The sequence below is a fragment of the Elaeis guineensis genome, chromosome 3, assembly GCF_000442705.2.
Source record: "Elaeis guineensis isolate ETL-2024a chromosome 3, EG11, whole genome shotgun sequence".
Lineage (NCBI taxonomy): Eukaryota > Viridiplantae > Streptophyta > Magnoliopsida > Arecales > Arecaceae > Elaeis > Elaeis guineensis.
Genome location: NC_025995.2, coordinates 110,809,102 through 110,834,907, shown reverse-complemented (window position 1 = coordinate 110,834,907; position 25,806 = coordinate 110,809,102). Strand labels below are relative to the sequence as shown.

The 25,806-nt window shown below is 37.9% G+C and overlaps 3 protein-coding genes and 1 pseudogene across 31 annotated transcripts in view; 1 reads left to right on the top strand and 3 right to left on the bottom strand.

The window, feature by feature from the left end:
* The window catches only part of LOC105040949 (homeobox-DDT domain protein RLT1-like), a 29,941-nt gene extending 22,675 nt beyond the window's left edge, over nt 1-7,266 (bottom strand). For 26 of the 28 annotated variants that reach the window (XM_073254384.1, XM_073254395.1, XM_073254383.1 and 23 more), the window contains exons 1-2: nt 6,427-7,266; nt 3,197-3,314 (exon numbers count right to left, since the gene is read on the bottom strand). In XM_073254384.1, coding sequence (XP_073110485.1) covers nt 3,197-3,314 — 118 coding nt within the window. In that variant the 5' untranslated portion in view covers nt 6,427-7,266. The other 2 variants (XM_073254410.1, XM_073254385.1) reach the window with 2 other exon arrangements.
* On the top strand, nt 7,063-11,700 carry LOC105041522 (putative F-box protein At4g38870; annotated as a pseudogene).
* A 746-nt stretch (nt 11,701-12,446) lies between these two features.
* LOC105040952 (triose phosphate/phosphate translocator, chloroplastic) lies at nt 12,447-21,579 on the bottom strand. 2 transcript variants are annotated; one of them, XM_010917719.4, is made up of 12 exons: nt 21,164-21,579; nt 20,934-21,008; nt 20,770-20,835; nt 20,583-20,661; nt 16,328-16,448; nt 16,122-16,217; nt 15,369-15,481; nt 15,163-15,240; nt 14,296-14,412; nt 13,333-13,432; nt 13,115-13,215; nt 12,447-12,691 (listed from the first exon to the last, which is right to left on the bottom strand). In XM_010917719.4, exons 1-12 carry the CDS (start codon nt 21,448-21,450, stop codon nt 12,674-12,676), a joined length of 1,251 nt encoding a protein of 416 aa, XP_010916021.1. In that variant the 5' UTR covers nt 21,451-21,579; the 3' UTR covers nt 12,447-12,673. The 2 variants fall into 2 exon arrangements, with proteins under 2 accessions (XP_010916021.1, XP_073110483.1); XM_073254382.1 differs by having other exon boundaries at nt 21,159-21,213.
* A 2,826-nt stretch (nt 21,580-24,405) lies between these two features.
* LOC105041523 (protein DMP6-like) lies at nt 24,406-25,281 on the bottom strand. The gene has a single exon (XM_029263798.2). It carries the CDS (start codon nt 25,263-25,265, stop codon nt 24,726-24,728), a length of 540 nt encoding a protein of 179 aa, XP_029119631.1. The 5' UTR covers nt 25,266-25,281; the 3' UTR covers nt 24,406-24,725.
* Between the last annotated feature and the right edge of the window lie 525 nt (nt 25,282-25,806).

Genomic DNA, 25,806 nt, shown 5'->3' with positions numbered 1-25,806 from the left:
AAAATAAAAAAATCTGAAAACCAAACTGAAAATCGAAATCATAATTTAAATTTATATTATTTACTATGTTGAAAACTTGTTGGTTATATAGATGGATGATTAGATATTTAGATTTGATCTATTATTATAATTTACTATAATGCTTTATTGCTTGTTTGTATAATAGATGATGTGGTTTTTAATAATGTTACATTTTGTTTATTATCGATTTATCATTTATCAATTATCAATGTATCGTTACTTATCAATTGTTGATTTTTAATATAAAAAATTATCAATCCACAAATTCAACAGATCCTGAATTTAATTAAATATAATGTAACAAACTAACAATGAATCCATAATAATTATTTAAATATATTGTCTCAAAAATAAATAATTAAAAATAAAAAAATTATAAACAAAATCGAATAACTGAACCGAACCGAACCGAAATTTTCGGATTGGTTTCGGTTCGATTCCTCTCTTATTCAGGTTGGTTTCGGTTTTCATTTTTCTGTTATTCGTGTTATTCGATTTTCGGACCGGGTTGGTCGGGCCGGATCGGTTAAAATCGAATGAACAGCCCTAGCTATGGCATAAGGCTGGAAGTGGGCCAGGGCTACCTCGAGGCCCAATAGGCCAGTTCACAGTTAGATCTTCCAACACTGTTGCGACCTTTCCATCGATGAGAAATTCTTTATGCACCATGGGTGGTGTAAAAAATCCAACGTAAAGTGCACCATCTTATTTGATTAGTCTACATAGCCACCACTTTTCAATACATATTTAATACTTGTAGTTTGATTTTTTCATTTGAAATTTTAAATGACGAAAATGCTCCTGCTCTTTGAAAAAAATTATGATATCTTATATCCATATTATGATATTCTGCATGTAGGAAGTCATAATTTGATGCAGGATGTCACAATATGCCGCAGAATGTAATAATTTTTTTCAAAAGGCAGAGACATTTTCATTATTCAAAATTTTCAAACAAAAAAAGTAAAACTGCAAGTATTAAATGCGTATTGAAAAGTGATTGGACAAAAATATTTCTTTCATATTATGACATCCTGGACCATATTATAACATTCTACGTGCAGAAAGTCATAATTTGACATAGGATGCATAATTGTTTTCAAAGAGGAGAGACATTTTCATCATTCAAAATTTCAAACGAAAAAATAAAACTACAAACATTAAATACGTGTTGGAAAGTGATTGAACAAAAATATCTCTCCTATATTATGACATTCTGAGGCCAAATTATGACTTCCTATGCACAAAAAGAAATTATGACTTCATGTGCATAGAAAGTCATAATTTGATCATAGGATGTCTAATATACTATAGAATGTCATAATTTTTTCCAAAGAGAAGGGATATTTTCATCATTCAAAATTTTAAATGAAAAAATAAAACTGCAGACATTAAATGCGCGTTGGAAAGTAATGGTTACGTAGACCAATCAGGTAATATGCTGCACTCCATATTAGATTTTCTACATCGCCCGTGGTGCACAAAAAATTTCCCTCGATCCATCGATAATGCATCAACATCATCGAGGCCGATGGGCATTGCACTGCCTTGTCCTCCCATCCTCAGCCTCCCCCAATAAGAACCTGATGATCTCCCCGCTCTCGTCGTGGAAGGAAGGAGCTCACTCCCTCATGGCCTCACACTGCACGTCACTAATGGGCAGGAGCTAAACATGTGGAGGGTGGGGAAGATTGTGAACGCATAAAGGAGCATTAAAGCAGTACAATGGTTTCAAGAGAGGTCAGGCCCACTTAAGTTTTGGGCCTGGCTCATGTTGGAGACGAGTTGATCTTGTTAAAAACCTTCAAAGGTAGACCTGATCCGAAGCTAAAAAATATTTTCCTCAACGATTCTAGCGCGCATGAAAATACAATCACATTCAGCCCACTTCTCATGCTATATATTAGCAATATTTAGAAATAAAAGTCATAACTCACAATGATGACACCATCAACATTACTAGGGTTTGCATTGGTTGCAATGACAACGATACAGGTTAGCTCAGAGGATGCATAGGAAATCAACTCTCTCCATCTATTAGGTATAAAGGATGGATTGGAGAAAGGATAGATAGGAGAGCAAGCATGGATGAGGGAGAAGCCTACCCACCCTCTCGTGTATTTGGTGAAACATGAAAGTGGATGAAAATAATTTTCTCTTCTATTTAGTAAAGGAGGAATGAACTGAAAAATAAATGATATTTGTATGATAATTTTACTAAACTACCCTTTAATAAAAAAAATAATATTATTATCATCAATTTATAATACCTTTTATACTAAAAAAGTAAGACAATATATAAATTTATAGTTTTTATAATTATAATTATATTAAAAAATTATATAAATGTTTAATTTTAATTTAATTTAATAATAATTTTATAAATTAATTATATAAGGATAAATTTATTTTTATATATTAGTTATATAAACAACTAATTAATTCATAATTTAATTTACATAGTTAATTAATTGATACAAATAATTAACTAAAGATAGAAAATATAAATAAAAAATAATTCTAATATTTTACTTATAATTATGAAAATTGTGTACTAAAATTAGAATAATTATTAATAAAATTTAATAGTATAGGGTAAATAATATAGATAAAATTATATATATATATATATAATGAATGAATAAAATAGTGATTGTATTAGAATTTGGTCAAAAAAATTAATGAAAGATAATTTTGTCAACATAGAAATCTGCTTATGATATACTCCATTCATTCTTTCTTTTATCCTCCCAAATAGTAGACTAAGATGAATGAATAATCCATCATTTTTAAAATTTTTTAAACTAAATGATAGACGAAGACCGTTCATTTTTTCAACCTCGTCTATCTTCTCTCTCGTGGCCCCAACCGACTTGCGGATGATGGTCCAAATGGCTGGACTATGCCTTGCCTCCGATGCCATAAGCATCTCCTTTCCTAGCAGCACATGACCATCTTTCTAATATACGTCCAAGGTCTATACTGACTTTGTAGTACCTCTATCATCAAGACTTCTACCGACGCCAGCTATATTTCCATTGAAGGATTCTTCACCGCTATTTATCAAGCCAAATAAAATATTAAAATTTGATAAGACACCTAGCTCAAAACTGATTAAATCTTTTAAAGCGAGAGCCATGTTCAAAGAAGGGGAAAGAAAAAGCTAGAATAGAACCATCATGGGCGTTGTCGAGGATATTCGCTTGGGAGAAAGTCTTCATCTGTCTGCTAGCCTTCGAGGTATGTTTCTGACCTTCAGAAGCCTCTTCTTCGCTTTCTTCACTAGGCTCCATCTAAGGCAAAATATTCAAAACACAGACAAGAGAAAGCAAACCAGAAGAAGAGAGAGAAGATTAAAAAATGAAAAGAAAACAGGTCGGGGTTTTGTGGGTAGGGAAGAACAAACAGGGAGCCCTTTTTTATTTATAAATTTATAACACAGGAGAAGTGCAAGAAGATTTTGGTGCAGTTTTCATTGGAGAAAGATCTAAAAACAGGAAAAGTACACTAACAAAAAGCCATCCAAGAATGCCTATAATTGAAAATAGTAACGGTTGGTGGTGAAAAGTGTGAACAAAGACGAACGAAAAGGAAAGAAGTAATCTGTGAAGTAAAAGCCATTCGGAAAAGGGATTAAATGAAGAAAATGGACGGCATGTTTATCTCTATCATTTATAAATTTATAATATATAAAACAGCAAAAAGATTTTGATAGAGTTTCCATTGAAGGAAAATTAAGAAGAAAAATACAATAACAGATAAAAGCCAAGTACATTTATAATTAAAAAGAGTAACTACCGGTGGCAAGAGAATATGAAATAAAAAAAGGGCAAGAAAAAGAAAATTCATGAAGTGAAAACCTTGTGAAAGGGTATTGGATGAACATAACACGTGAAAATAAAAGAAGATTTTGGCAAAGTTTCTGTTGGATAAAAGTCAAGCGGGAAAGGAGCATTAACAAGAAGCGGTCTAAGAACGTCTATAATTAAAAGAGAAACTGCCGATGGCAAGATAACGTGAATAAAGGTAGGTAGAAAAAATAAAAGTAATCCATGGAGTGAAAACCATACAGTGAAATGGGTTGGCAAGAAAATGGATGGATCATTTAGTTCTGATATTTATCAATTTATAACATGTGAAAAATGCAAGAAGATTTTGGCAAAGTTCTGCTAGGGAAAAAAGTAGGGAGGAAAATCATGGTAGTAAAAAGTAGTTCTAAAATGTTTATAAGTAAAAAAAGTAATGGTTAATAGCAAGAGAGTGTGAATAAAGAAAGAATATAAAAATGAGTATTGGATAAGAAAAAAAGGGGTTCAGTTTATTCTAACATTTATAAATTCATAACATGCTAGTCCAAAAAAGATTTTGGCTAAGTTTCCACAAGGAGGAAAAATATGGTAATAAAAAGCATAAATGTTTATAATTAAAAAGAGTAACAGATGGTGGCAAGAAAGTTTATGAAGATAGGCAAAAGAAGGAAGTCAATTTATCAAGTGAAAACCATATTGTAATAACCCTGACCCGACCTCAAAAAGAAGCATTTGAAAACCCAGAAGACAGAATCAAATGTCACCATTGACTGAGTTCGTCTGGTACCATTTGAAAACACTTCAAAGACCATGAATTTTTAATCAGCATCCAATATCCGTTAGAAGGTTGTCATTTTACATGATGAGTATCTTGGATACAGACCCCTCAATAATACAGACCCCTCAATAAGAGTTAAAGAGCTTTAAGCGGGGAACTTTCTAAGGAAGAATGGCATCCATATAATACTAAGAAATTACAATGCAACGGAAAAGCACATGAAAGAAATCATGGTCCACACTAACCAGCAATCCTTAAATCTAACTGTACCAACTACCAAATTTATTATAAATCTATATAGGGGAAAAAAGATTTAAAGGCAGTGAACAGATAGCCAAAACTAACAGATGAAAAAAGAATGTTTAGAACACATGTAACAGAGGTTGGGAGACAAGGAGGAGATGTTGGGGTAGCTTAACAAAGATTAAATAGATTATGTGGTAGACTGGTTGTGAGAATTCCAATGACTTTCAGCAGTTAAATAAATTAGAGAAGTTTGTCATGGTAAAGAACATTCAACAAACTGACCTCAGCAGATTATAGAAGAGTATAGGCTGTCATGTTACATTAACTTGTAAAACACATCATAGAAGAATACAGGCTATCAAAATGTTACATAAACTTGCAAAACTTGCATGGCAGAGTCTGTTTACACATGAACATATATCAACCTGAATGGACAGATTTGCTTGGAAAAAGAGAAATATGGAAGTTTTAGTGTTAATAACAGCACTATATTTTATGTAAGTTCTTGAAACACAATCACAAACACTTGCAACATTCACCCTCTCCCTAGAACCTCCCATCTATCATAACTTTTTATGCAACTTGTCCATAAAGATAAACTCTGAATGAATGATAACTTCCTATAGCAATGATCCAGTGATTTGTAGGGAATAACACTGTAAATTTGATTTCAGTGAAAAATAAATATGACATGGAAAAGAGTGATGAATCTGAAACAATCTCTTGTAGCATACAAGAGCCAATTCAAATCAACAACTGAGTAAATTAAGAAATAAAAATAGAAAATTATAATAAAATAGCTCAGAATGTTACTGATAAAATGTTCAGGCACCAAAATAGAAGTTAGCAGGAAGACAGAACTTAATATTCTACGACAAACACAATTTTATCATCACAGAATTGCTTAGCATGACACCGCATAATAATTATGACCAAGAATGCAGTTGGCCGGGGGGTGGGGAGGTGGGGGAGGGGGGAGGGAGATCAGATCATCACAGACCACCAAAATAGTATTTACAGCACAATATTTCACAAAATTAGATCACATAGAGAAGAGAAGCTAACTTCATTTCTGTAGACCTAGTATTTGGAGGAAAATATTGAAAATTCCCAGCAACAGGAACGATAAAGAAGGCAATGATAGTTAAAAAAAATGACTTAGCTGGAAGGAAAAAAAAAAAGAAAACGGAATTGCAGAAAGACCAGATGATGTAAAAGTGCAAATAATACAAACTAATTGAAACTAAGTTTGGCAAATACAGAGTAGAGAAGCCATGTTTATTCATCTAAATATAGTCCCTAGAAAACAAATTAAATATTCAGTAGCATATACTACAATCAGTGATAACATGATATCAACTATCAAAGCCATAAAAGCAAATTTCAAACTAGAATACATCTCACCTGAGTTATAAAAAATAAAAAATAAATAAACAAACGGGAACATTTCTTTCTGAAACCAAATTTGCACTCAGAAAGATCGATCAGATAATATATAGTAAGCAAAAAAACCCTAATAATGTATCAATTAAAAGCGAGAAAAAATTGGATAAAGAAAGACTAAACAAATACCTGAAGGTGGGTTTAAGAAACCCTCACGGTGCTCAATTCGAAATAGGCTAACATGAACGCACAAACTTTCAAAAATTTTGTCTGGACACATGACTCTCAAAAGGAATACTGGATCACCTAGAACCCACTATTGCCACAGCTTCATAACGTTCCACCGGATCAGATTACTAAGTCACCCATAATGTCATCACCCTTGAAAGCTCGCGACGCTCCCAAGATACCTACCATCAAAACTCCAACTATTCTAATAAATTTCTCAATATATAGGGAAATAAAAAGAACAGCGGAACATCCGTTGGAGTCCAGATCGGAAACCCAAATTTTCTTGAGAGAGATCCCAACAACGATCAAAAGAAGCACCAAGAACAACAGGAGAGGGCCAAGAACACATACGCAAGAGGAAGAGGAAATTTTCTTGATCAAATTAGGAGTTACTTCCTGATCTGATGAGGTGGAACGGTATCAAGCTCCAAAGATACCTAGCATCAAAACTCCAATTCTTCTAATAAAATTCTAAATATATAGAGAAATAAAAAGAACAGCGGAACATCCGTTGGAATCCAAGAATTTTCTTGAGAGAGACCCCAAGAACGATCAAAAGAAGCACCAAGAACGAGAGGAGAGGGCCAAGAACACATGCCGAAGAGGAAGAGGAAATTGTCTTGCGAAAATCCCCAAAAACAATCGGGGGAGAAGGCCAAGTGCTTTGAAAGAGACCGGAGCTTCGGTCGGAAGGAAGAAGAAACCCACCCCGTTTCGAACGCGGGAGGGAGGGAGATGAATAGCTCGAGCGCGGGGGGACCTTCTGACCTTGGGAGGAGGAGGCCGTTTTATGTAGCCCACAAGAATTACGGTGTGAGTCGTGTAGGAAGTCATCATCACATATAAACGACCAGTTCTATTGCAGGAGCGCTGAGCAGACGCAGTATACAACGGGATACGGCGCGAGTCGTATAAAGAAAGTAATTATGAATACTCTTTTCATAAAGTCCGTTCCGCCATCCCGCATTCGTTGGATACAGTATACGAGTTCCGGGATTAAAATTGGGCGGACCAGACTGAACCCAACCCAACCCAATTTTTGGAGGGGTGGTTGTAATTTATAATTCAAGGAGACAATGCAACGGCACACACGACAAAGTTGCAAAGCATTTCCCAAACTAAGAAAATGGCATGAAAGCAGAGAGAGTATTCCAGGAATTTTAGTACCCCCAATTAAATTGGTAGCAGAGCAGTCTGAAAAAATCCCATATGAATTAGTAAAGATTTGGATTAAATGAATATGAATCAGAGGCAAACTGGTTGGAAATGCTTAAAGAAGTGGTAGAATATGTTAGTTACATAGGAAATCTATTTTTCAAATTTTAATTTCAATACGATTAATGTTGTTCCAAGTATCCGTGCAAATAGATGGTTCAATAAATAGAGGGAGTTCCACATGGTCAACGAAGCAAGCAAAACATGGTACAAATTAACAAGTCCATAATTGCTTGCTTTGTTTTTATAGCTGCTTTAAGAGATTGACTGTCCTATTGAGTTCAATGCAGTTCAAAGAAGCGATACTGGATTGCAACGCGTCACAGAATCAGGAGTAAAAGCACTGTCTTAGTACATCCGCTACTGGCTTTCAATCGGCCGAGCGCAGCACGTCTAACGGGCCCCACCATAATTTCAAACTCTGAAATGGACCACGTTTCTCCATCAATCTTTGATAGCGGTGTGAGGAAGCATCTAAAGTCCTACACTGCGTCGACTTCGAACGGTAGACGAACAGTAGTTGGAATCCTCGTTTGTCAAGGTATTGGATTCTGTGGTCCTTTCCCGGTAGAATTCGAACTCCTACTATCAGGAAAGCGACACTATAAAGTCCCCGACTACTTGCTCCTTGGTCTTCATACTATCTGTTCATCGTCATGGAATCCAGGAGCAAGAAGGCCCGGAGTCAGGAAGCAGCACGAAGCTTGTCCGTTCCACATGACATTCTTCGCTTCAACATCCTCCCACGTCTCTCCTTCAAGTCTCTCGTCAGGTTCAAGTTTGTGTCCAAGAGCTGGCATGCCCTCATCTCTGGCGATCCCCTCTTCGCTGTTGATCAGTCCCTGCACCCTTCCCCCGCCTCCTCCGGCTTCATCTAACTCGGCTCCTCCGATCTCGAGTTCCTTTCAGACCCGGACACCCAAATTGGCATTCCCCATCCCTCCCTTTGCTTCACTTTTCATTCCTATCGCCTCAAACTCGTGGCCTCTACTAGCGGTCTCCTGTGCTACGGCGTCAGCGTTCCCGACCTCAACCGTTTTGATGGGTTTTTTCCCAGCTTCAATGTGCTCTACATTTTCAATCCCGTAACCAAGAAGGCCCATCTCATTCCTGCAGCCAAATATCACGGCCTCTTAGTCGGGCTAGCCTTCGACCTGTCCAACTCTCCGAAGCTAGCGTTACGCTCTGGTCTGCCTCCATCGTCGCCATCCTTTTATCGAGGGATATCTCAAGACCCAGTATCGGTTTCATGTCTTCACCTCCGATACCCAACAGTGGACGGTCTCGTGCCAGAGGGTCCTCGTCGATGATCTCATGTCGTGCGAACCTACAGTGGTGTTTGCTGGAGGGGTCTTATACTGAGATTGCCTTCACTATCTGATTTGGTTCGACCCCTCCAAGAAACTTGTAGGATGGATACCATTGCCTGAGAAACCATCGAGTGGGAGCCAGCATCAGATCGACGTGTGGGAGGGTCAAGTACGTACTGACGTGCACTCAGACCTGGAACGACGAGGTAGAGGCGTTCGTGATGGCGAATGGCAGCAGCGGGAATTGGGTGAGGAGGCACAAGGCAAGCTTCAAAACAATGGTCAGAAGGAATCCGGAAGTGTTTGCTAGATTCTGCCACCCCATAAGGCTGAGGAGCAAGAGCTTTTGTAAACGGCTGCTTTCGCGGGCCGGGGTTTCTGCGGCCGCTGGCGCTCGACGGAGGAGACAAGCTCTAACTCGCGGGGTGAGGCCCAAGGTGTTGAAGTCGAAAGAGAAGGAGAGAGTGCTGTGTTATGATCTGAGAACGGGGGAGATGACGTTGATCAGCGACAGCGTGAGGTTTATGTCATCTAAATGCAACAGCATGGTTAGAATGCCCAGACTTGGTCGGCAACGGTAAATACAACCACATCATGAATTATGATTTGCTCTCAGGGGGCTCACAAGAACCTGCAGCTCTGAGCTCAATTTTGTAACTTTGAGAATTTACGTTAGTTGTAGTTAGTGAACGTTTTACGGTGAGTATTTAGTTTGTTGGAGACTGGCTGCTCCATATTAGTCTCTTCCATAAGATATGAAACTAGGTATCAACTATGTGAACTTTATATATAATCTCCAAGTAATTTGTTTCTCACATCTTATTCCCTATGAATCTTATGCACCATTCTTCACGTCTTTTCACTTAATGTTTTGTATTGAGTCTTATTTTTTTAATCTTACAATAACATATCGCTGTCTATGTCTCGAGGGAGATATTTATTCTTTATTTCAGAAAACAATGGTTTCGTAAATTCTCGAAAGGGAATCCAGAATTGTTGAAAGCTAAAGGCAAACATTTTGTTCATTTGTTATGAACTTAAATAGATAGGAAGTCTTTTTGTATGGAGTTTTGAACACGTAAACATATACAAGCATGCAGTTAGAATAAAATCTCATATGTACAATTGATATTACAACTATTTTGAAAAAAAAAAAAATGTAGATTTCTAGAGAAGCTTGATGAAAATACAGAGTAGAGAAGCCATGTCTATTCATGTAAACGTAATCCCTCGAAAACAAATTATTCAGTAGTAGATACTATGATCAGTGATAACACTATATCAACCATCAAAGCAATAGAGCAAATTTCAAACTAGAATACATCTCACCTGAGTTAAAATAAATAAATAAATAAATAAATGAGAATATTTCTTTCTGAAACCAACTTTGCACTTAGAAAGATCGATCAGATCATCTATTGAGAGCAAAAAGGCCCTAATAAAGTATCAGTTAAAAGCGAGAAAAAATTGAAGGACAAAGATCGAAAGACTCAAGAAATACCTGAAGGTGGGTTCAAGAAACCCTCAAGGTACTCAATTCGAAATAGGCTAACATGAACACACAAACTTTCAACAATTTGGTCTGGACACACAACTCTCAAAAGAAATCCTGGATCACCTAGAACCCACTATTGCCACAGCTTGATAACGTTCCACTGCATCAGATCAGTAAGTCACTCCTAATTTGATCAACCTTGAAAGCTGGCGACGCTCCCAACATACCTACCGTCAAAACTCCAATTATTCCAATAAGTTTCTAAATATATAGGGAAATAAAAGGAACAGCGGAACATCCGTTGGAATCCAAGTCGGAAACCAAAATTATCTGCAGAGAGATCCCAAGAACGATCAAAAGAAGCACCAAGAACGATAGGAGAGGTCCAAGAACACATGCTGAAGAGGATGAGGAAATTTTCTTGCGGAAATGATCACCGAGAACAATCGGGGGAGAAGGCCAAGTGCTTTGAAAGAGACGGGAGCAATTCGGTCGGAAAGAAGAAGAAACCACCCCGTTTCGAACGCGGGAGGGAGGGAGGGAGATGAAGAGCTCGGGAGCGGTGGGACCCTGGGAGCGGGAGGTCCTTTTATAGGTCTCCTTATTGAATGCACCAGGCGCAAGTGGACCGGGTCAAATCCCACGGTGGACGCCACCCCTTGTATTTCACAACCCAGTGAACGAAGTTGAGGAAGACCAAATAGAAGTTACCATTGCTGCAAAAATACATCCAGAAATGGCTGGCTATGGAGGGGTTAACAGGAGCGGACCAACGCCACAGCCAATGGCTTCCGAGAAGGAGTGGGGATTTTTTTTTCCCTTCAAAGAAGAACCTTTTTCTGGAACAAAGAAGAAAAGGTATGGATTTTCCAAGGAGCTAGGTGAGAGGACAGCGGAAGGGAACGGATTGTCTCGGATACCTTCTTGCCATGGAAAAAACTCCATTACCCCAACTAATAAGTGGATCCACTTGTCTCATTTATCTAGGACTGTCCTCTGAGGAGCTACAAACTGGTATGATCAATGGGAATTTTCCTTAAGCACATACCACCGCCCTGTAAATCGAATATTTATCCCTATTTGAACAACTATGGGATGACATGGTCGTTGTCCATAACTTTGTTGTACTTTTTCACATTTTACTCGCACAATTTACTTGCACATTTTATATGTAGGCATCATAACTAAACCGATGTTGCCATGGATGTGTTATTTCTGTAATGTCTTGATCATTATCCATTTGTTCATAACTTTGTTATACTTTTTCATATTTTTTTGGGTAAAGATTCTACTTTTTGACATTTTACTAGCACCGTTTACATGTCGGCATGACAACTAAACCGATATTGCCCTGCAACAAAGTTGCCAACATAACATTATCACAATATCAGAGAATGCGCTCAAGCAATTCAAAGATGAGAAATGATAACCTAAGACAAGCATAGGTGCATGCCATAAACATGAAGGATACTGCTCAATTAATTGTATTTTAGGTTGTTAGGCAGCTATCAGTAAAAATTTTCAGACAGTAGCTTTTATTTCTCAGGTTGCTTGTTTGCAATAGTTGTTATTTAGCAATGCTCTTCAAAAACTTCTGCTGCCGCATCAGTGCACAAGAGGGTGTGAACATAGCTGTACGGTATGCATAGCATTACTCTTCTGTTGACAATAGGATTGTGCTGACCAAACCAGAAGTAGAAAGCCAATATAAAAGAAACCGAACATAGACCATAAATTTCCTTTTCTAAGAAAAAATGAAAACATTTCTAGTAGATAGATGCGCTGATACCATTGCTCGCTACAACATCATGGTTTTTATTGAGCTTTTACAATCCAAACAAAGCATCAAGCCAAACATTGCAGCAAAAGCACAGGCAATCTAATTTTCCTAGAACCTTGATTAAAGGTGGGATGCATCCGCTTCTTATTTTTACATACACAAGTGGCTCTCTTTAAAGTTACTTGGTGCAACAAATTATTCTTTGTGCTTGTATATTAACAATAGTTTCTAGTCCAATGTTAAATAACAAACAGCAGAAAAGAAAAAGAACGAAGATGTAATAGTAAATGACCTTTATACAGCAGTCAGCCTCACACCATTATTCTTTTCCCCCTCTTTTTACTGGCACTTATAACATCAAAACCTAGCACCATACCCAGTCTTCAATTTTGACAGCTCTGCTGCTTATGCAGTTTTCATTTGCTGCACAAAGTTATACAAGTGGAGGAAAAATTGTTAGAACTTTCAGGCAACAAAATAGTTTCAATGCATGGTTCGACCCAACCTGATGTCAGTCTGGAGCTATTTAGCAGGCCTACTTATGAACTGGAAAAGCAGTACTGGAAGTTGATTTCACAGTCTTAAAAGCATTCGTAAAACCTCACATTTCATCCAAGCACGCATGTAGGAAACTCAATAATAAGCTCAAAAGCTAATAAATCTTCTAAGTTGTGACATACCATCTAGAAAAGTTGGCTGCTAAAAGAAAAGTTATTGACATTAAGGAAATCTGATAGATTACAATATATAATGGTAATTGTAATGTTAATTATATTTGCTTCCTTCTCTTACAGAGACAAGAAAAACAATTCAAATGTTAAATGAATCTGGAACATTAATACTTACTCTTTTCTCCTCTTCCATCTTAGCCTTGATGTATGAGTAGATGGCAACTCCTATAATTGCAATACAAGTTCCAATTCCTGTCTGCATTGTGATCTTGTTTCCTTTTTTCAGAATTAAGATTAGGAAGAGGAGTTAAATCAATAGTAAAGCAAATTAGAATGGAAAAAAAATAAATTAGAGCATACTGCATCAACAAAAAGGCGTATGCTTGCACATACCAAAGACTATGATTGAGAAACCAATTACAAATACACGTTTCAACACATTCCCAACTGCATGAGTGAGGGGAGCCACTCGCTCCAAGGTGTTTGTTGCCAGCTGGGAGATCCATGAAAGTAATTCTATTAGTAGATTAAGTAAGAAAGGCAAAGCTAACATAGAGGATGGAGATGAACAATATAAACATAAATCACATCATTTAAATAATGCATAACGACATTCTCAAAATTTATAAAGGAAAAATACTCCAGGATAAACATGATCAGCCTGAATGGGATATCCGCATTTAGAATTACAAATTCGAATTTAGGTGGAGATAGGTATCAACGGATAATATTAGATAGCATAGAAGATAATCCAGTCACTGGAAATGCTAAGTGATAAGTGTTTTTCAAGTATAATTAACACAGAAGGACATCTCATTTTGCAGACAAATTTAATTTATATATACTGTGAATACTTGAGAATTCACAATGGCAAAGGGATCATGATTAGCTTTTTGTAGAATTTATGACTACGAACTGGTGCGTAGGCTACATGAACATGTTCCAACGTGGTCAACAAAGAATTCAGACCACAACAAAGTGCTCAAGCTTCACTAGAACAATGGTAGGACCTACCTTACACACAGACTGATAAATAATTGAAGCACAAAGAAAAAAATGCTTGATCCTAGTTATATTTTTATCATACTTCCATAAATATATATCTGCAAACTACAACTGCAAGAACACAAAAAAATTTTAAGCATTATGTACTAAGGTTAAAATTAGATAGACCCAAATTTGATCCTACTGAGAATGCTTATATCACGTTCTGTTTTCCAGTACCCGCTACTGGCGCAAAATGCAACTGGGAATTCAAGTTGAAATAAGCCTCATATGCATATGTTTCTATATGCGTCAACTGTGGCTTTTACTCTGGATACATGAAAGTTAGCGTGCACATTGTCAAACGAATACCTGATTGTAGAGGTGATAAAACATTCCCACCCAGAACAGATCCGAGATGAATTTTGTCCGCCCTACTTTAGCAACTGCATCATTAAAACCATGTTGCAACAGTTGAGGCCCCTCAAGCTGCAAAACAGGAACAATCAGTGAGGAAGAGCAACAAACTAACAAAGTACATTCGCCACTTTGATGTAGTTCAACAATTACCTACAGCAAAAAAGTTACTGCGCATTGAAGACAAATGTTTTGTGTCAATCTGCTACCACATCAGGAGTTCAACTGAACTTTCAAAGCAAAATTCCAAAAACATGGAAGCTAGTGAATCCTAATTCATCATTCAAAGGTGCATGCCAAAGAGACGACACAATGACAAACAATACAAAGTTGTAAAGCATTTCCCAAACTAAGAAAATGGCATGAAGGAAGAGAAAGTATTCCAGGAATTTTAGCACCCAGAGTTAAATTGGTAGCTGAGCACTCTGAAAAAATCCCATATGAATTAGTAAAGATTTGGATTAAATGAATGTTTATCAGAGGCAAACAGGTTGGAAATGCTTAAAGAAGTGGTAGAGTATGTTAGTTACATAGGAAAACTATTTTCCCAATTTTAATTTCAACACGTTTAATGTTCCAAGTATCTGTGCAAATAGATGGGGTCAATATATAGAGGGAGTTCTACATCAATGAAACAAGCAAAACATCAATTAACAAGTTCATAATTGCTTGCTTTGTTTTTACATCTGCTTTAAAAGATGCACTCTCCTATTGAGATTTCATATGCCACAATTGATGCTTAAATGGTTTGATCCTAAATACACGGTGCAGAATGCATTTAACATTATCATTTTCATCAACTAACTCGGACAATTTACTTACAATGATTGCAGGAGGGATACAAACAATGAGAGCAATGACTGAGATGTACGCATATATATTGGTACTGTCCATGTCGGTCTGCAAGAATCAGATAGATTCCATAAGTGAAGGAACAGGAAGGATGCGAAGAGGGTGGTGGCCATTTTTTTTTTTTTGGGGGGGGGGTGGTGGTGGTGAGAAAGATAGATAGATAGAGAGAGAGAGACCATCGCTTTCTTGGAATAGATGCTCCTGTAAGTGAAGGAAATGTTTGAAATCATGGCACTAATGAAGCCAGTCCAATTGAATGACAATTCTGTGAGGGATGCCATTGAGACACCTGCAATTTTCAAAGTTTATCATATTAAAATATGCAATTAGAAAATGTTTTAACTTGATTTATGCTTGAGACAAAAAAGGAAATATGATCATTTTGTTAGCTATAGTGTTATCTAATAAACACAGACCCCCAACTAGCCCCCAGCGAAAAAAAGAAAAAGAAATAAGGGGAAAAAAAAAAGAAGACAAGGACTATAATTGTAAAAAAATGCGCACAATTATTTGCTCTTGCTCCAAAGATTCACCTTTCTCACAGTACTGCACGAATGGCATACCATAAACTAAATATTTGACAGGAGAAACTCTTAAAAACCATGTTTTTTTCCAACTCTTTTTAGTGTATGTGCCTGTATTCACTCTTCTGCATAACGATGCTTGCGAACAACCAGTAATAGGTCAAATTATGTTTGAGAAATGCCATAAAATACATGTATGTGGATTACAACTATTGTCACCATACATGACAGTTATATGATGAAATGTCAATTTTAAAGATTCCAAATACTCAATTCCAGCACTAAAGTGAAGTTGAACGAGATGGAGCCATACCTTGCCATATATATGGCATTAAAGTGACTGGATGAAAAAAAAATTCTCATTAAGTTCTAAAGGCATTCTATGATAATAACAAAGTAAATTACCAATAACAACGGGCGCTAGGGATAACCACAGTGTAAAGGGTATCTGCTGTCCAAGGATGAATTGAGAAGCAGCCGCATTGAAGAAGGGTTCCAGAGCTGACATAAAGTCCATTGAGTAAGAGCATGTAGAAGTAACAAAACAAATGCCTTAACTAAAGAAAACTCCTACAAGCAACGGGAGCAAAATCCATCGGATGGGAGGTTACCTTTGATTGTGTGGGCAAATGAGACTGCAACAGCAGCAAATGATACATTGCTGGTCACATGACCCAAAGCATGACATACTGCAACAGGGATAAGCAGCTTCAAGAGTTTCGAGTCAATGGGCTACAAAAAGACCAACTCTGGTTACGTTGCATGGCAAAAATCCTTCGCCAGTAGACATATAACATTGACCATGATTATTACCTTTAAAACACCAATTAGCTAATGTATCTACTACTACCAAAAGCCTCACGATTCAGCTTATTCCAACTTCCAAGAAATTATATTCACTAATTCGCTTGTTGTTCCTTATTCTTTGAAATTTATTTAACCTACTTGTCATTCCCTCTGTACAAATGGACCATACATTAGTCTAGTCCTCAAACTAACATTCACATCTACTAAGCAATTAAAAAAAAATCAAAGTATTGCTGCTGTTGACTATTTTTTGGTAACTGTGCTACGTGACCAATAAATGCATCTATTTATGAAATATCAGCCTCACATATACTATATTTATTCATCTTCAAGACCTGGTGGTAAAATGAGAAAACCATAGGTCATCACTCAAAAAATTTCATTGGACCTTCGGTCAGGATCAATTGAAGAAAATCCTGTTATTCATGATTATTATCAAAAGGTATGTTGCAGTTGTGTCAAAAGATATGTTGAAGTTGTATCATCAGTTCTTCTCAAAAAAAAAAAAAAAAGTTGTATCATCAGCTCTGCAAGTTCCTCTTTGTCAAGGGACATTGCAGAAGATCCTTCAGGAAACAAATTTCAGTGATGTTAACAAAAACTGCGGCAATTCCGTCGCTATCTTCTGTGGGAGATTACAGAACTTAGTTTCAAACAGCAGGGATCAGCATAGGATTTTCTCAGTTGGCAGGGGAAGAGTAGTTAGGCAAGTCAGCTCACTATGGGCAAAGTTAGCTCACACAAACTCACATATGCAGGTACTGAGAGTTATAATCCACTAGTTCCAAGGATAGAAAACCCATTCTATATTAGACAATATCAGGACAAGGCTATATTTTGTGAGTATGGTAGAAATTTCTGTGCTGGTTTGTGATATGTGATCTGTAGTGACCTAGTGGAATTAAATTTATCATGCTTCAGAGGATTTCTCTATAGAAACAGATTAACCTAGGTCACATGCCTCAAAATTAATATATTGTTTTCTTTGATCGCTGAATTAATGGGAACATTATGACCAATTTTTTAACTTGCATGTATTTATCTTTGTTATATTGCATTTCTGCAATACTTTATTCTATGCTCATTTACTTCAAAAAAGGCCATATGAATGTTTTAATTTATTAACAAGGTGGTAAAATGTTTGTCAATTATTTGGCTCTTGTGAACAGAGTTAGCAATCTGTAGTATTGGTGTTTAGAAAGTTGAAACTGAGACATAATTCCATTATAGGGCATACGTTTGTCCTTTTATCATCTACTAGTTAAGATATATACAAATTTCATTGGAAAATTCTTGGAGGCATTCGTGAATTGCACAAAAAAAAAAATATCGGGCCCACAACCAGTGACTTGCAACTCCACAATCAACCGATCTGCCACCTTTGGCAACAAACCCATGAATTGTACCAATCCCCCATGGCACCGAGCAAGAGGAATGTTCTTGTGTTCTTTATAAGAGTGTAGCATTACTCAATTTTATTGGCTTAAGGTTGACTAAATTCAAAACCAAAACAAATACCGAAGTATTTCAATATGATGGGAATTGATCCAAAACGGGTTATTTAGGAGTTTTGGGTGTTAGAATTTGATATCTCGAGAGTCGGTTTACACTGAACCCACAGCGAGGTTCACGACGACGAATGGAGTCCAACGAGCCCAAGATCAGCCTGAACGGAGTCCAACGAGCTCAAGATCAGCCCAAACGGAGATCGGATGAAAGAGATATGCTCGATAGAAGATGGCATGAAAATCGGAGCAGCGGAGGCCGTGGTGGTGCGACCATGCACGGCCCGACCGCGTGGACGCTCGGGTGCTCGTGGTTCACGACCCGGGACCGAGCGCACACGCGGGTGATGCCCAGGCCCACACGGGTGCGCTGCACGGCCCGCGCAAGTTTTTTCTACACTGTCCACACACAGTGCATGGACCGGCGGTCCACGGGGACCCGCGTGGACAGAAAGGGCGTTTTCTCTTGGTTTTCGCAATCTACCATAGACCGGCGGGCGTTTTTCTATGATTTCTCATGGTTTATAGGATTTTTCGTGAACCGATTACGCGATCAGACGGCCTGGAGCATTGCCAGTCTTGATCTGATGGTTCAGGGACCTATTTGGATGCTGTAAAGAGTCCATGACTCTTATTTCCACTCGAATTCAGGGCTTTAAAGCCCCTGTTCACATAACAGAGACGTTAACAGTGATTGATTGTTCGCCAGAGGATCCAGAGCAGCAGAGACGAGGTGCCGATAGAAAGCAGGAGTAGGGTGCTTCGGGCAGACTGTCAGGCAGCGGACAGCGATCGCTTCAGGAATTCAGAGGATATTTCTAAAAAGAGAGCTTTGGTGAGAAAAAGCTTCTTGTGAGAGAGAGATTGGATGTACGAGGGTTGAGAGTGTGATCTCCTCTTGTAATTTTTTTCTTTTCTTGTAGTGAAGCTTGCATGCCCCATGGAGGCGAGTCTTTTTTTGGTTGATCCACATATTTGATTGTTTTTGTTTTATTTCTTCTTTCTTTCTGCTGCGACGCGTGGTATCGAAAAGATCCTGTGGAGATAAGGTCCTGGATAGACATCCCCAATATTAGGAAGAATGGCTTAACAGACCATATGTCTGAATAATTTATGCAATCACTGTTGCCATTTCTTTTTTACATTAAATGAAACACTTTCATATATTAAACTCAAATTTTTTAAATTTTAATTAAATTTAGAATCATTGTGACATAGGTTCCACCATCTACTGTCAAATAAAAGTTGTTCGGTTTCAACCTCAAACTTAAACCATATAAAAACTTTTAGATCTCATTGATGGAAAAAAAAATGTCATACATAAGATTGGCCTTCTCGAAACAAATGATGTATATCTCTCATCATGTGAAATTTAACGATTATTTTCTAAAAACAAAAATTTTTAGTTACAATAAAAACAATCCTATCTAATAAATAACTAATCTGCTCTGACCCACTCAGGCAATCCATTGCAAGGAAAATTCTTTGTATACCGCATGCGATATAGAAAAAAATGCATCGCCTCATCTGATTGGGCCACGTAAGCATCACATTTAATGTCTGCAGTTTCATTTTTCGTTTGAAATTTTGAATGATGAAAATATTTTTTTTTTAAAAAACTATAACATCATGTGGTAACATCCTGCGATAAAATTATGACTTCCTGCACAGAATGTTATAATTTTTCATAAAATATTATAATTTTAATAAAAATATTTTTATCATTTAAAAATTTTATAAATTTTTAAATGACGAAATAAATTTTTTTAATAATATTTTATAAAAAAATTATGATATTCTGTGCAGAAAGTTATAATTTTACCATAAGATGTCATAATATCCTCACAGAATTTCATAATTTTTTCAAAAAATAATAAATATTTAAAAATAAAATTATAAATATTAAATATATATTAAAAAATAATAATTATATAATTTAATTAAATAAAATAATTTTTTTTTTTTTACGTGCATGCGATGTATAAAAAATTTCTCTTGGCTGCAATCAAAAAAGCCTCGTAGTCACTTAACCAACAACCAATCGTTTGCACTCCCACATGTGTCAGTATGACTCGCGAGGTTTGGGCCATTAATTAGGCGCCGTGTTCGATCGGGAAAGGTTGGTTCTTGCGTTGGGGCGCGTAACAATGCACGAATATGGACAAAGCAAAAAAAGCGCGCGAGTTCAGTTGCCCGGTTATTTTCACGTCGGCCGACGTGATCCAAAACTGAAAGCATGGTGACCACATGTCCGCTCCTGGCGTACACGTTTCGTTCCAGGATTCGTATCCTGACCCGAATACCTGATCCCACCCATACGTGGCAGCGAAATACTTAATAATATTAAATACTAAATAAATCATCAAATATTCTTTATCTTGCATGCTTCCGCACCAGAGCGGTAACATCGAGATCTTCAACCAAGCAGTGCACCACGTGGCAGTCAAGGACAAAGTCTGCTACTTTACGACAAGCACAGTACTATTTAAAATAAAAAAGAAAAAAAAAATCTCAGCTTGCACTCGTGCAATGGGTGTTGGACGGAAAAACTTACAGCGCGCTTGGGGAGGCCGACGGCCCAGCTTACCAGACAGTATACCACCCCTACGAACAGATGTACCACGGACACGAAGCTGCCAAACCGGAAATACAGAACTGCGGTCAGTGCACCGCCATACTTCTGACCTCGTATTTCCAAAAGAACAATATGGGATCCGCACAAATAATACACGCAAACTTACTAGGGATAAGGAAAATAATTGTAGATCTTCTTGTTGAGGATGTTGAATATCACGTTCAAGAAGTACCTGCGATACGCCAACAATGGCATGAACGTTGATTCCATCCACATCCGTGATTTTAGATCAGATGACCAGAATAAAGTATAGAGTAACGGTAACCGTACCACATGAAGAAGAAGAAGCCGGTGACCAGAGCCGGGTATTTGGCCGCGAAGCTTGCCGGCGCGACCTTCGCTTCCCTGAAATGGGGGAAAATCCCAAATAGGAAACTTAGCGTAGAATTTCTGCTTTAAAATTTCATTTTCTTTTTCCAGCTGAAAGAAAGAGGGGAGTTGGGGGGTGAGGTGAATCGGCCTGGGCGGCCGAGTTTTGCCACGGAGGAAACGGACCTCACCCGGCGGAATCGCTTCCTTCGGCCGGAGAGGACGCGGCGGCGGAGACAGGCCGGAGGAGGTCTCTCCTCCCAGCGGGGATTCTAGCCAGAACGGCGGACCTCTCGAGGAGGATCGCCGGCCGGAGCTGTCGGCCCCAGATGAGGTTGCCGCCGTCGGTGACGGAGCCAGCGGGGCGGGTGGTGGCGTAGGCAGCGTATGTGGGTTCCCTCGCCGTCTGGCGGAGGCGGAGGAGGCCGGAAAGGCCGCTGCCGGTGCCGGTGCCGGATAGAGCGCCGGTCGACGCCATCTAGAAGGTGGGTGGAGTTGGGGTGTGGAGAGAAGAGGGAGAGGGAGTGGGGTCGATAAGTTTTTGTTGGGGAGAATGGAATGATTTGGGTGGAGGAGAGGGAGATGAGGCCGGACAGCGACTCATCGTGCGCATACCGGCATCGAGGGGCGTGGTCACTATTGGAGCTTGTTTTTATTACCAGTTTTGCACACGTCCGTGTAAAGTTTCCATGCGGCAGCAAATATATGGTATCTATGGCCACACGAATAACAAAATTGTTTTTTTTTTTTTTTTTTTTTTTTTCTAGTTCATCACAGTGCAAATGGATGACCCGAGTCCGGCTTACCTTTGTCTGCATTCTTATGCAGATCAATGATATGGTACGGCACATTTTTTAAAGGATTACCATCTTCAGCAAATTCTTTGTTAATCCTCACCAATATATTGATCACTTTCTAATCAGTTCAACACTCAGATTTTCATATGATATCAAGGTTTAGATTTGTTCATGGTCATAAATTCAAATCCCTTTTGTACCAATTATGGAGTTGTTACGGTATGCGTTTAAAAAACTAAGGAATATCAATCTATTTGATAAGTTAAAATATTTAAGGTATTTTCTTGATGATAGGCACCAACAAATTACTAATAGGTTGCGAACAAATTCCCAATCTCTCTAGTTTTATTTTTTTTTTTTAAATTGTTATTTTTGTTCTGACTTAGTTGGACCAAGTCAGATATGAAACTAGCTCAAATCAAAGATGATTTAACCAGCATCTTCTCCCTTTCATTCCTGTACCTCTCCTTTTCTTCCTATAGTCTTTCTAATTAACCAAGTAATATCATTAATCCACTGATGAACAATTGGAGATTGAACAAATGGTTGGATCTATTTTAGTTCTTGTTGTCTTGCATGCTCCCACATAGCTTTAATTATATGAATATACCTAACAAATGATAGATAATTTAATATAAGGTCTATAGAGTGAAGACGATGTGCAGATGACACCAATGTGCACAACTTTAGCCTGGTTTATTTGCAAGCATATGGGACACTCCCAATAATTAAGGACTTTATTGAGAGCACCATTTTGAATGGCAATACTTATGTTCGCATAATTTGCATGCAACCATCCGTACTAACTCAGTCTTTCAGATTCCACTATTCTTTTCATTTTTCTTTACACAGGTTTTTTTTTGTTGCAATCTTAGCCATTAGGTGATGAATTGACTTCCCAACTTTTTTCCTCCCTGAGATAAAGGTAATCTCAAACGATCAACTTCTCACTAATCCTGTCAAATTGGCTGAAACAATAAATTAGACAACTTTGTTAATATCCTTTTATTTAGAATAATCTTCTATGATATATATTGGCAAATGGGATTCTGAATTGTGATTGGGGGACTTGGATTCTCTCAGAAGAGAAGAGGAGGCTTCTTTTTTTCATAGAACACATAAAGATGCAGGATCAATTTACCAAGAAAATGAAATAAAACGTAAAGAGAAGTTATCAATAGTCTTTTATATTTATTGAAAAATTGAATTTAGATTTATGGGTGTAGGCAACGTCTATCCTTTTGCTCTTATCCGCAAGAAAACGAGAGGCGTTTGGATGCGCGCCAGTGTTGTCCAATGGATATTTTTCTCCTGACCCCGTTTAGCTAACTCCTTATCCTCTGGAGACGGCGGGCGCTCCGTGAGTCCATCATAAAGACGAGGGCTTTATCTTATTGGAGAGGGATTCATCAATCACATTCCACAGAAAAATTCCTCGGTGTAGACACTCTCTCTGTACTAAAAATTTTCTCAGATTTGTGCTCCAAATTTAGAGTATTCCTTGGAAAATCGTCTACCATAAGCAGCATCAAACAAAGAGTAGTGGTTGTAGAATAATCTATACTTCCACTCAAAATTCTCGTAGCTTCTCTTACAAACCCCTCCCACGAAAAAAACCCCAAAAACAAAAAAAAAAAAAAAAGGAAAAAAAAAGGAAAAATCTTTTAGCTTGTAAATGAGATTCCACTCCTTACATGAGTGACTTTTGGGAGCGGTTAGCGATTTTTTTTTATTAGAAAAAATAGACATGATGTTTGTTCTTTTCTGATCAAGATCATGGTCATGATACCCTCTTCAGTTGAAGGGATTTTTCTGAAATGCCTTTTTATCATGTCCAATTAATTTAGGTCCTAAAAGTTAAAACCACAACAAACGACAATTAGAGCCATGCCCAAGCCGCATTCATGTGAGTTGAAATTACATTAAACAATCACATATGGACTGGTTACATGGTTGCCAATGGCGAATTATGACTTTGTCTATGTCCAAACTCACTGTTTATTCATTAAGGGCCTGATTGGAAGCACAAATAAGATGTTCTTGTATGAGAATAATTATTCCTTTGCAGAAACGAAATCTTACCTTCAAGAATTGGACCACGAGCTGGATGTCAATTGAAATACAAGAATGACCAGACGGGGTAAATTAGATTTGAATGGGTCCATTTAGTCCCATAGTAAGAAACCAAAAGCAAATGCAACAAATTGGTCAAAGTTGGGTTCAGAATTTGCTCGACCTTGATGATCACCTCCTATTTTGATTTGTTTGAACTTTAGATTCTATCCGGCCATAAACATGCTCAGGTTTTGGTCAACAAACTTGGGTTAGGCCAGATTTGCTTAGCTGGATTTGACCAGGTTTTGGTCAAGTAGATTGGTTTAAGCTGGATTAATTGCTTAGTTAGTTGTCAAACCTCCAATTCGGGAGTGGATTTGTACAAGTAAAATTATGGGTACATGTTCCACTCCTAATACTAGAGTTCGGGTTGTATCTTTGGCATGAAAGAATGATTGATGTTTTTTTACAACATCAACCATTGCACCACATCTAGCATAGCTCTCAAAGCACGGCCTTTTTCTTTACTCCATCTACACAGATCTCAAAGCAGCTATTGCACAATCCAGTGGTTAACGATGTGACAGAAGGTGAACCATTCTTTTCTTGCAAAAGATAAAACCCGAACCCCTGGCACTAACGCATGAATAGAATTAGAGTGCATGATGATCCAAACACCACGTCTAACAGGCTCAGCACATGCCCTATCTGGTTACAACCTCAGCAGAACCGCCAACTTACGAGTCCAACTCCAATACCCTTTACATTGTGTACAGATCCGTAGTACTTTACTGCCAAAAAAAAAAAAAAAACACTAGCTAATTACCTATGCATCAACTGCTTACATAGTTTGAACAATCGGAAAGATGCATGGGTTCGTCCATAAATCAAGACAAAAGCATCAAGGAGGAGGAGATTGTGGGAAGCCGATTCCATGGCGGGTGGTTGGCAAAACAACAAACAGCGCACTCCCCAGCACTCCGATCGCAACCGGCAGCATGGCGAGCAGCTGCTCCATATTCTCCGAGCGGAACGGGTAGAAACACGAGACCACGCTCTTTTCACACAGGACCACCGCCATGAAGACCAACACCGACATAAAAGCATGGACAAAGTCCCTGAACCCTATTCGAAACTTGTCCGGTTCACGAGGCACGGCGTCATCGAAGACCCACAGGCCCCTGAAGGTGGCCAGCCCATAGTGCACCTTCCCCTCGGCGGCCTCCGGATCATGGAAGCTGTCGGTGAAGTTTAGGATGAAGCATGACAGACCGCAGAGGGCCACGAGGCATGCGGTCGCGGTCCGGTTGACACCGGTGCAGCGGCCGAGGTTGGTGCAGGTGGGGGACAGGACTTGGAAGGTGAGGACCGTGCCCGTGGGAAGGAGGTTGGCGAGATTGGCGGTGCTCTTGAAGGTCCGCTGCATGGTCTTTTGTACCATTGTTGCTGGGTTTCAGTTCTCCCGGCCTTGATTGGAACGCTCCTGCCATGGGAAGCATTGATTAAAAAGGGAAGATTACTCTGGTGGCCAAGGAATGATTCCTATACTTTCCACGCTAGAAGATTCTTTAATCATGATATTGAAATTATTCCCATGCAGATATAATTAGAACCCATTAAATATAATTTAATTCACCAATCTGATCCATATTCGATCCATCATAAACAGATTTGAATGTAGACTCAACTGATGTGGATCATAAATGAATCGATCAATTTAATTTATTTAATAAGTAGATTGAATTTGAGTTTTAGATATTTGATCCATTTAATTCGTTTAATATCCAAATCAGATTGAGTCAGATAATCCATTTAATTTGTTTAATCTATTTCCGATCCATTTAATCTGATCTATTTAATTTATTTAATCTATTTAAGATCTATTTAATCTATTTAAAATTTGTTTAACTTATTTTTAATTTATTTAATCTGATCTATTTAACCTGTTTAATCCGTTTAATCTGTTTAATCCGTTTATCTAA

What these genes read in the sequence shown, in the direction of transcription:
- LOC105041523 (XM_029263798.2), bottom strand. Translation starts at nt 25,265, where the DNA reads ATGGTACAAAAGACCATGCAGCGGACCTTCAAGAGCACCGCCAATCTC.
- LOC105040952 (XM_010917719.4), bottom strand. Translation starts at nt 21,450, where the DNA reads ATGGCGTCGACCGGCGCTCTATCCGGCACCGGCACCGGCAGCGGCCTT. An exon ending in ATTTGCCCACACAATCAAAG is followed by an intron (nt 16,218 to 16,327) that starts GTAACCTCCCAT and finishes ACTTTATGTCAG; the next exon opens with CTCTGGAACCCTTCTTCAAT. An exon ending in TTTCTCAATCATAGTCTTTG is followed by an intron (nt 13,216 to 13,332) that starts GTATGTGCAAGC and finishes TTCTGAAAAAAG; the next exon opens with GAAACAAGATCACAATGCAG.